General features: G+C 39.5%; 1 protein-coding gene across 1 annotated transcript in view; it reads right to left on the reverse strand.

The window, feature by feature from the left end:
• Nucleotides 1–7,902: 7,902 nt before the first annotated feature.
• Nucleotides 7,903–12,134, reverse strand: part of MYB (MYB proto-oncogene, transcription factor) — a 34,998-nt gene continuing 30,766 nt past the window's right edge. Inside the window, exon 15 of the mRNA XM_060030518.2 lies at nt 7,903–9,259. Within this exon, the coding sequence (XP_059886501.1) occupies nt 9,143–9,259 (117 nt within the window). The 3' untranslated portion in view covers nt 7,903–9,142. The remainder of the gene's footprint in view (nt 9,260–12,134) is intronic.

Consider the following 12,134-nt stretch of genomic DNA (forward strand, 5'->3'; position numbering starts at 1 on the left):
CTACAGTGACGTATCACCTCACACCAGTTAAAATGGGCATCATCAGAAAATCTACAAACAACAAATGCTGGAGAGGGTGTGGAGAAAAGGGAACCCTCTTGCACTGTTGGTGGGAATGTAAATTGATACAGCCACTGTGGAGAACAGTATAGAGGTTCCTTAAAAAACTAAAAATAGAATTACCATAGGACGCAGCAATCCCACTACTGGGCATATACCCAGAGAAAACCATAATTCAAAAAGACACACGCACCCCAATGTTCATTGCAGCACTATTTACAATAGCCAGATCATGGAAGCAACCTAAATGCCCATCGACAGACGAATGGATAAAGAAGATGTGGTACATATATGCAATGGAATATTACTCAGCCATAAAAAGGAATGAAATTGGCTCATTTGTAGAGACGTGGATTAATCTAGAGACTGTCATACAGAGTGAAGTAAGTCAGAAAGAGAAAAACAAATATCGTATATTAATGCATATATGTGGAACCTAGGAAAATCGTACAGATGAACCGGTTTGCAGGACAGAAATAGAGACACAGATGTAGAGAACAAACATATGGACCAAGGGGGGAAAGCAGTGGGGTGGTGGTAGTGGTGGTGTGATAAATTGGGAGATTGGGATTGACATGTATACACTGATGTATAAAATGGATGACTAATAAGAACCTGCTGTATAAAAAAAAAGTAAAATTAAATTTAAAAAAAAAAGAAAAAAGCTGAGGAGTTCTTTCTGAAATTCCGGCTTTCCAAGAATCCCACGCTCTTCCTTTATTTTATGGTATCATCAATTTTATGGCTGTACAGATTTAATAGCAATTTTCAAAGAAAGAAAAAAATCAGACCATGTTAAAGACATATCCTGATGTAAAATGTTAAAACATGAAAAAGGACATTTTAGGTTTGGAGAAATATGGTTATGGTTATGAAGATTTAGAGAAAAATGTGAAATAGACCATTTTCTTAGTACTTGGGGGTATCCAAGACCATATTGCTCTGCCAGTTATTTGAAATTTATGTATATCAGATTATGTATAGTTTTGAACTCTGCCTTGCATGAGAAGTGCTCAATAAATATTCAACAAATATTACATTTGTTGGATAAGTGACTTAGATTCTTGGCAAATATCTCTTACCTGTTGTTTTCTATTCTCTTTGACTTGTATATTTATGCCCCTTATTTGTCTCCTCATTGTCATTTGGTGGAGTTTCCTGATGGAGTGTCATTAATTCATGTCTTCAATACACTATGTTCAACCAGAATGCATGTTTCTAATGTCTTTTCATTATGGAAGATTTGAAATAGGGGAGAGAAATGGATTTGGGATGATCTGAGTAAAGCCAAGTGGCTATGACCTTATGCAATAACCATCTTTCCAGTGTGCTTCAGGCTGGTCATTGTTCACTGCTTGCACTGACTCAGAAATTGACCAAGGAAGGGAAGGTGAAAGAGTCTTCCCATCATTAGGTAATTGGGACCAATAAAAAATAGGTGGATGAATTTACATTCTTTAGTTGAATAAAAGAAAATCGTAGCTCTGTCCTTAACATCTGCTCCCAAACACAGGCTAAGGGTGATTTATTAATTTTCAAATTCAGTTCAGAGGATGTTTTCCTTCAGGAAAACCTAACAATCTTAAGTACTCCAGTGTCTTTGGGTTACTAAAGCTTTCTTTGAATTTCATTTGTCTTTGATCTGAGGACCTCTGTGTGCTTTGTAACTATATACAGGATTAAATACTTCCTCCATTTAAATAGAAATCCCAAAGCACAGAGGTGTAAAGTGACTTGAACAAGGATTTTCAGTAAGTTGATTAGAGACTGGTTTAGAACCAGGGGCTTCTGGATTAAAATAGTGTTGTTTTGTTGTGTTAATATGCTAAACTTCTTGAGCTTAAAATCCATTTTGATAGATCATGTGCAATAGAATCATACTATTAAAGAGATTCAGGTACACGGTGTATAAAATTATGCTTCCCCACATCTTGTAAAAATCAAACAAAAGGTGGATCTGAAGGCCCAGGTTAGCGTTAATTAACAATATCTGTCACATAGTAATTCTCTGGATTTAAGAAACTCTTGTTATAGTTATGGGCTTAATATTTTTCAAATATTCTATAGACCCGTGGGCATTTTAATGAAGAATTATGGGCTCCACCGGAATTGAACGCTATGGGGAGGGTTAGAATGAAAGCACAGGGTTGGGGGACTAGAAGGCTTTTCCTAAGGCCTTAGTGTGATCCCCTAAGACCACCTGCCTTGGAATCACCTGGAAGCTTGTTGAAATATTTCTAGGTCTACACCTGACTCATGAATCAGATCCCTGTGGGCGAGGTCAAGAATCTTCATTTTAAGTAAGTTCTCAGTGTGTTTCTGATGCCCCCAAAGTCTGAAAACCACTGGAATATAAGAATATGTTCTAGATTAAGGAGTGTAATAAAAGAAATGTTAAAGTAACTGAAGATACCCTCGAGAGCAATACTGGCAGGATTCCTTAACAGGCAAAACACCAGGCAAATCAAGGACTATGCCATATTTTAAAAAGTCAGTTGAAGATTTGGTGTTTGAAAACAACAAGGAGCATTTTAGATAAATTATTGGTTTAAAATATTCTGCTCTTAAAGGGGAAGAGTGTTTTATGCAAACGATTCTTCCAAACAATTCTTCCTTAACTAATTACTTTATATAAGATAAACTATGTTTTTTTTTTTTTTTTTTTGCGGTACGCGGACCTCTCACTGTTGTGGCCTCTCCCGTTGCGGAGCACAGGCTCTGGACGCGCAGGCTCAGCGGCCATGGCTCACGGGCCCAGCCGCTCCATGGCATGTGGGATCTTCGCGGACCGGGGCACGAACCCGTGTCCCCTGCATCGGCAGGCGGACTTTCAACCACTGTGCCACCAGGGAAGCCCTAAGATAAACTCTGAAAACAGCCTTGATATACTTCAGATCAAAGGATATTTTTCAATAAGATTTTCTGGGGTTAAAGCATATTCTTTTGAAATTAAGAAGAGGTAGGAAATACACTGTGTAGAATCCAATTAACTGGATATAAAATTCAGACTGCAATCATTTGGTCCTGCTAACATGAGGTTTAAGTTTATATTATGTATAAAAAAGGGATTTGAACACAATTATTTCTATAAATCAGGGGTAAATTAATCATTTTATTTCCCTGAACTAAAATCATTCAGTGACCCCCCATATCTCTAAGGACTAAGTCCAAATGCTTGCAGAATATTTATATGACTTCCTTCTCCAGCCTCATGTCTTTCCCCCAAGTTTCCCATTCGGTTTCTCCTCATTCTGACCTCTCAGATCTCACTAGTCTTCTTCTCTCTGCTGGGAACCTTCCCTCTTTCTCCTTTCTTCTCCAGCATGTAGTCAGCACTTAACACATATTGTATTATTGCTAATAATTTCATTACTGACAATGGAGAAAAGTGGACACATTAAGATATATTTTCAAGGTAATAGTAGTCAGGTCTTTCTGAGCCCTTGGGTGTAAGAGGGGTGAGACATCAAGGATGATACTTAAATTTCTGGCTTGAGAAATGAAGAAATTAATTTAAAAATTAGGCCTAATTACTGCAAATGAGAAAAAAAGAAGCACTGAGTGATTGCAAGTTTTGTTTTGTTCATACTAAGTTTAAGATACCTATGGGTGAGGGAGAGATGTTAACATGGAATAGGATACAGGAGTCTGGACTTTCAGAACAGGGTTAGAGCTGAAGATAGACATGGTACTTAAAGCAACAGCAGTCTTGAAATCCCTTGGAAAGAATGATGTAGAGAGAAGGTGGAAAGGACCACTTCCAAGGCCAAAGGGAGAAGGAGTAGCAAGCAGAGGAAACCAGTGAGGAAGGGAAAAAAGCCAGAAGAGGGTACCCTGGAGCCAAGAGAGGAAAGTGATTCAAGAAAGTGGGAGTGGGACTTCCCTGGTGGTCCAGTGTTTAAGACTCCGTGCTTCCAATGCAGGGGGCGCAGGGGGCGCAGGAACTAAGATCCCACATGCCGTGGCGCTCGGCCAAAAAAAACCGAAAACAAAAACAAAAAAAAGTGGGAGTGTCGATTCTGTTGAAGGCTGCCAATGAGTGAAGTAAAATGAGGCTTAAGAAGTAACCACCGGATTGGGCAACATGGAGGCCATTGGTGACAATGACGAGGGTGAACATGATGGAGTAGGGGCGATGAAAGTTCATGTGGCATGGGCTGCGGGAGGACGGCAACAAGAGGAAGTGGTGACCAAAACCATAGAAGATCCCTTAAGCAGTTTTGCTGAAAAGAGGAGCAGATAAATGGGGCTTTATGATGGTGATATGGGATAAAGAGAGTGTTACTTTTTACTGCTGGGAGATGTAGACCATGTTAATGTGATAAGAATGATTTGGGAGAGAGGAAGACACTAGCATAAAGGAGAAAGATAGTATCTGCAGGATGAGGCCTGGAGGATATAAAGGTTGCAGAGGCCAAATGGAAGGGCCAGCCCTTGTTTGCAGCCAGGAGTGTTCATCCATGCCAACAAGAGGGAAGGCAAGGATGTCAGTACATGTGCTGGTCTGTGGGTGGCTTTGGTGTGGGATGGTGAATACTTATATTTTGTCATGGATGTGTATGAGTCAAGGTTATCAGTTGGGAATTGGATGGAGATGGGATGGAGAGGGCTGAGAGAAAGTGGTGTGAAATGGTTGCCCAGAGGGAGGGAAGAAAAATACACTAGAGAATATCTCCAGGCAGTACCATTGCCTAAGTGTCCATTTGCAATTTGTCATCATGAATTTAAAGTAAGGCAAGTCATTATATTTGGGTGTTTTTCTCCAGTAAACTTCAGTTGCTACCCTCACCCTGCTGCCCCCCTCTTTAGATTGGCTTTGTCTGTCAGTCCTGCTAGATTCTTCCATGGAAACTTGTGTGGCTCCCCCAAGTCTAGATCTGGTCCTCTCCAGTGGTTACTGTTACCCCTATATGAACATACCATAATTGTCCACTTATGCATCTGTCTCTCCCATCAGAACATAAGCTCACAGAAGGCAGGGAATTTTTTTTTAGATTTATTTATTATTTATTTTTATTTATTTTATTTTTAAATTTATTTTTGGCAGGGTCGTGTTTTAGTTGCAGCTCGCAGGATCTTCATTGAGGTGCACGGTCTTCTCTCTAGTTGTGGTGCACGGGTTCCAGAGCTTAGTTGCCCCGGGCATGTGGGATCTTAGTTCCCTGACCAGGGATCGAACCTACGTCCCCTGCATTGTAAGGCAGATTCTTTACCATTGGACGACCAGGAAAGTCCCGGGATTTTTTAATCTATGTTGTTCTGAGTTCTAACCCCAACTTCAAACACAGCACTTAGCATACAGTAGGTGCTGAACATATACTAGCTGAATAAGAGAAACATGGTCCATAAGGCAGACATCAGTCTCTCCAGTTTCCACATTAGCATCAAGAACATTTGTGTCAAATGTTAGTTAAAAAGAATTCTAACCTATTTGTTGCCCAAACGCTAATTTCCCTAAGATTTATAGTTCAGCTTCCTCTTACTGTAATTCCCAAAGTTACTACGTATAATTGTATACAATTTCACTTCATTTCTTAAGAGGTTTTGCCTTTTGGCTGATTTCTTTCCTTTACCCTCTAAAAATGATGAATAAGGAAGACCTTATTTTATAATAGCAAGATTAAAGGAGAAAAATAAGCACCAAACTTGTAAGTATTTTAAGTGCAGTGTAACAGATCTGCCCGTCACATTTTATCTACTAGATAGTTTTCTTTTTCGAATTAGAAACCCATGCGTTTAAGGAAAATATGCCCCATATTTCCCACATACAGTTGTACAAGAAGGAGAAACATATATTTAAATATGTTTAGGAATATTTTGAATGATTAGGAGTATTTTGAAAAGATATAATTTAGATTTAAAGTTAATTTTAATACAAAGAGTAGATTTAACACACAATCAAGGATGTGGGCCTCAGTGGTACTTACTTCTCCATTGCTAGGTTACAGACCTGCTTTTTCTTTGACGATAGTCGTTATAGTGACTTATGTCATCAATAAGCATGACAACATTTCACAAAGACGCAAGAATGCATTTACTATTTCATATAATCTTCACAATACCCCACAACCTTGAGATGTATTTTTATCTCCAATATAAGTAAAGTAGTGTTTAGGGAGATTAAGTAAAACTCTTACCAAGTCACAGAGCTGGTAAAGGGCAGAGTCTGAACTTAAAACAAGACTGTTTGGGCTCCAAAACTGATTTTCTTTCAATAAAGCAGTGTGGAGAACCTCTTATTGGAAGCCCCTCATGTTGTTAAAGGTCCCTTGCAGTTCTACTGTTGTATAATTTCTAAAGAGAATAAGTTCTTCCTTGTACATTTTATTCACCTTGGATTATCAGCCCTATTAATGGCTGAGAGACAGTTTAGGATATTCTCTGTGTCTCTCCTATTCTCCGGATGTGCACATGTGGACTCAGACTTTACACATAGTGACTCAAAAGGACAACCATTGTTTGGGTAGTAAGTAATGCTGTTTCCATTTATTTTAGTACTGGAATCTCTGCGGTAGACAGCAGGAGGATTAAAAAAATGTCCAGGACAGATAAAGGTTTTAGAGTTGCTTGTGAAATGGGTGCTACATTAAGGTATTTATACATAAAACCTAAATTTACACTTCTTTTCATTAGTTTAGGTGCTTAGTCTCTAGTTATTAGGTTATGTGCTTATTTCGAAAGTAAATATTTTGGTTCTATATAATGCTGAATTCACTCTTGCCATTAATTTATTTTAATAGATATTCAATGACCCCTAAGTTGAACTCTGCAGTTGGCAATGCACATTATCGATGAGATGAACATTTGACACACCACACAGCATGCATCACTTAATTATGGACAGCTTATGTAATAACGAACATTCGTATAGTGCATTATTTAACAAAAGTGCATTGTAGGAATGAACTCATTTTACAGATGGAGAAAAAAGGCTCAGAGAGGTTAATGACTCGTTCAAGTTCAAGCTCCTAGCAAGTGGCAGAATTAGCACCTCGAAAAGACTCTGCGGGTGTGTGAATGTAATAAGCTTCCTAACACTGAGATGTGTTATTATCTATTAGAAAGACAATCAAAGAATACTAAGCGATCTTAAAGACTAATAATTAGGGGCAACAAATCCTCGGCTCTAGGAACACCAAGTGCATCATGCGTATGAGAATTCAAAATCTGAGTTGGAAAGGAGTGACTAAAGGAAATTGCAAGGAAACTATGTGAAAGGGATATTGTAGCACAGTGAGAACACTGAGCTGAGAGATGGAAGCCAGTGGAAGCTGGACAGAGTGGATGCCTCGGCTGGGTCGCCCTGTCCTTACCCCAGTGGAAAAATGTCCTCTGGCTCTGCCCCAGGAGGCTGGTCAGCTGCCTTGCATCCAGGTACTCCTGGACCTTCTAGCTTCCGGTTGGTTCTGCCAATGAGGACCCTTGGCACATATGGGAGGGACAGGGAATATAAAGTTAGGGGTTACCCTTGGCTCTCTTTCTGTGAGAATTCCAAAGGTCGCCGCTCCTCTCAAGAGCTCCTGCTTTCCATGACTCTCCCCTTCCACATGACAGTGTCCTTCAGGCCTGCATCCATGAGCACGCACTACCCTTTGTGGTCCTGCTACCCCCTGCCCATATCCGTGGTAGCAGTATCCTTGTAAACGACCTCTCCTTGCATTATTCTAATTCAAACGCTGCTGGAACCCTGAATGATAGATTCTGGATGATTCTTCCCAGCTGTCATTCTGCACGTGATTATTTGGGGAACTACTGAACTTGGTTTGCTTGTCCTTCTTTCTCCAAAGTTATAATTCTTGGCTCCTTCAAGTGAAGTTCAGATGGTGTGCAAATTATTAACAGAGGAAAGTGCTCTGCTTTCACTCCATTTTCTTAAAATTGTAACTATTGTCCACAGTCGAAAGTAAGACAGAAATCAAAAGTAAGTAAAATAAGGGCACAGCTTTATTTCACTACAAGGCAGTAAGTACACTGTCATATCAAAAGTTCAGTGCTGGCCATCTTGCACCGAATGTTCTTAAGGCAGCAACTGGCTATCGACCCCAGCTGCAAACACAGGTTCTGTGTGGCAGTTCTGAGACTATACACTTAGAGACCACGGGGAATGCTGATTAAACACATAACCCCTGAATTAAAGAACAGTCAGGCTGAACTCAAAACAAAACATAGGACTTCAACAACACAGATCTCCCAAGAAAGAAGTGCAGTGCATGCTCTTATAAACCAACAATAACAAAAGACAAAAAACAACCACAAATGCAAAATCTCCCAAACAAGTTTTCCAATGTATTACAAAAGGAAAAAAAGTATATATATATATAAAAAATAAAAAAGTTTGAAATACTAGTGCATAGTCAATTACCTAACACCAAGTTTCTTTTCTCTCCGTCCCAAGCTCTACTGCCCCTCTGATACTAGCAGCATGTCTACAGGCTAAGACCATAGCAGCAAAACACATTTTTTTTCATTTGGCATGTACAAAATTAAATTACTGAATAAAAATATAATTTTTTATAAAACTATTTCATACAGTAATAATTTTTAAAGCAAGCTAACAAAAAAACCCTCATAAAATGGTTTAGTACAGTAAATGTACCTCCAATGTTATTAACCATAAATGAGCATTTACAATATTGATTACTTATTCCATGGTGTTAAGCCAACATTTATAGTAATGCATTGTGTTTAGTGATTGAGAAAAGTGAAATATTGGAGTACCTTTTTGTGTAAAATTTCAAAAACCCTATCACAGAAAAAATACTGGTCCTCTTAAAATACAGATAAATCACTTTATGTTTTTTTTTATTTTAAAAATCTGCAGTAAGATACTAACTGACTACAATTCATGACCTAATAATTTAGGTAAGACTGTTATTTATTAATTTTTTTAAAAAAATTCGTTTAGTTGGGTGAAATCTGATACGATTTCATCCACCTAAATGCACTTGGTGCTGTTCTCAACTGTTGTACCACAACAAAAATAGGCTCTTCTCCCATTCATGAAAAGTTTCATGTAGAGGAATGCTATATCCCAAATCAACTTGAAGTGTTCTGAAAACCATAATGCTTGTCTGCAAACGTCTCACATGACCAGAGTCCGGGTTGAGAAGGCGTTCACGTATTTACGAGCCTGACCGGAAGCCGTCATCTGATCGTCTGTCTTCCCACAGGATGCAGTTTCCCAGGCACCGCTACAAGGCTAATGGGGAGAGAGAAGGCAATGGCAAGGTCAGACCGGGAAGCACACACTTTAGCCCACAAATGGATTCCCAGTCCCAGCAGGGCCAGCAGAAAAAAAGGGTGACCTCCAGACAGCAAGTAGTAGACACCAGGGAGCCTTTGTCAGATAAAATCTTCCCTCTGACAACCAGGAATCCAGCATTCTTAAGTGATATTAATTATCAGAAATTGTTTATCGCGAAGAGAGAAAACCCACTCCAAGCAGTATGATAAGATACAGCTGTATCTTCACACTTGCGTGCCTTTTGTCTGTTAGGAGAGTTTACAGAGTTGGAGACAGGAATGAGTGTGATCCCCCAGATACCTCAGGTGAGCTGTGGGCATTTGCTTATTAAGCAAACTGGTGAGTGCTTGAGCCACCCAGCAAAGAAGCTCCTGTAGGTGCTGGAGTTGATCAACACCTACTAAACATAGTGTATCTTTTTAAACAATGAAATTGATTAAGTTGAGTTATGAAAATTTAAATTTATCATTAAAATGGATATTTATCAATTAAATACCAACTAATTAAGAAATATCGGTTTACTTGGATAGCTTACTTTTTAAAGATACATTGGAAGTTACAGGATGGAACTAATATCTCATGGGCAGCATCTGGATCCTTCACACACATGATCTCATTTACACAGCACAACTACCCTGGGTGGGAGGTTCATTCTCTCTTAAACTGGGCAGGAAATGGAGACTCAGAAAGTAAGGATAACTTGCCCAAGGCCACTCTGTGGGTAACTAGAGTAATGGTTTTGAACGTGTGTCTGTCTCCTGCGAGCCCTGGCTCCTGCCTTCCCTCCATGTTGCTTCAAACCAAAATATGTACTATTTGTGCCCTACTTAGTTCCCAAAAGGATTTAAGATGCTTACAAAGTAAATATAAGCAAAGAGAGTTTAAAAAGTGGACAAGGCAGGGTCACAGAGAAATGTGGAAAAAATAAATAATACGAAGAAGAGGTGAGATTTGTATTCAAAACACTTGCCATGAACTATAATGCACCGGCAAGATGTAAACTCCAAACATGGCTCTGAGCTCTCTAGCAGTCAATGCAAAGAAGGAAACAGAAACACAAGCAGATATAAGATTTGCTGTCTGTAAGCTCAAAACGAAATCAGTGGTTTTAAAAAGCACAACTATTCCTAGTATTGATATCTAAGAGGGATGCTTTTCATGTACAAAAGAAGAATAAGAAAAGAAAGGCCTCTGCTGTCCTTTAAGAGAAAAAATGAACACATGTGAAACCGGTGGAGTGACAACAGGCAGATGAAAGGTTTGTGGTCCCACGGCCAGAGGAGGAGGAGAGGGGACACCAACGAGCAGCCAGGGCCATGCTCTAGGCAAAGGGCATGAATAGGCAGGGTTTAGATAGACAAGTGGTAAAGAGGGTAACCCGGGTGGGAAAATAACATGAAAGAGTCAGGAAGCTGCAGTTTGTACACTGCTTGTGGGAGGGACTGGGAGACAGAGAGGAAGGGACACAGTGGATTTAATGACAACATTTAACAAGTGCTTACTACGCACCACTCACGCTTCTAAGTATTTTACATGTATCATCTCATTTAATTCTCATACAAAACACCAGTGGCATAAATATGGCTCATTACACATTTTTTACAGAGCAGGCAATTTTAAAGGAAGAGAGAGCTGAGGCAACACCCTTAAAGTCACCCAGCTAAGAAGTGATGAAGTAGAAATGTGAATCCGGGCTCTAACTCGCTGCTTCCATTAGAGTTCTTATCAGTGGAAAATTGTAGGGTCTGGTCAGCAGGGCCTTGGAATGCAGGAAGAAGTGCTTAGATGAGGTGTCAAAGTCATCAGACTTTTAGCAAATAGGTAAGACAATTCCAAATGAACGTGGTATTTGTATGGTGAAGGGGCTTCCTTACCTAGGGTCTGGAATAAATTTTCAGTGACATAAGGTTTACAGTGCCATGTTTCTAACTTGTAAACTTTCACAGGACACAAAGTAGATTACCCAGTTTCTGCCCAGTCTGTCGTGCCATCTCACTGCCAATGTAAAGCCACCATCCAAGTTTACACATATTTACTCTCAAGGCTCAGAGGCTCAATACATAACTTGAAATACTACATAAGCAAGATTGATTATCATAATATTTTCCCGGAACTGTGAATCACAAAAATGACAGGACAAAGATGACAAGGCGTTCTGGGCTGACTTCTGCCATTGAGTCACATTTAATGTTTTACTAAGTAAAATCACCAGAGTAGGTTAAGCATTCTTTGATACAGTTCTGAATAAATGATGTTTGTCTAGTTTGAAGGAAGTGGGTTACATATACATATTTCTTTGGTGTGTTATCTGCCCATCCAAGTCTCATATTTTAGTTTAGTTGACTGCTTACGTGTTGTTGCTAACATTTTTCAGTGCAGTACTGAAACACCTAATTGGCACAAGGAATCCAATTAACAAAATAAAATTTAATGTTATCATTGTAATTTTGAGCTTGTATTTGTAGTGACACACATAGAACATATATGACAATGTGACATATAATAACAATGTGACATCCTAACATATGACAATGTGACATACAATAACAATATGACATATACTAACTACCATTTGAGAGTCAATAGTTAAAGATGATGGCTGTCCATGATGAGTACTATGCAGGGCTTAGAATCAGTGATGTACACAGAACAAAGTACATGGATCTTAAAAGCAAGTGACTAAAGAAGATGCAGAGGGCTTCCCTGGTGGCGCAGTGGTTGAGGGTACGCCTGCCGATGCAGGGGACATGGGTGCGTGCCCCGGTCCAGGAAGATCCCACATGCCGCGGAGCGGCTGGGCCCATGAGCCATGGCCGCTGAGCCTGCATGT

Source organism: Delphinus delphis, chromosome 14 (assembly GCF_949987515.2).
Source record: "Delphinus delphis chromosome 14, mDelDel1.2, whole genome shotgun sequence".
In the NCBI taxonomy this organism is placed as follows: domain Eukaryota; kingdom Metazoa; phylum Chordata; class Mammalia; order Artiodactyla; family Delphinidae; genus Delphinus; species Delphinus delphis.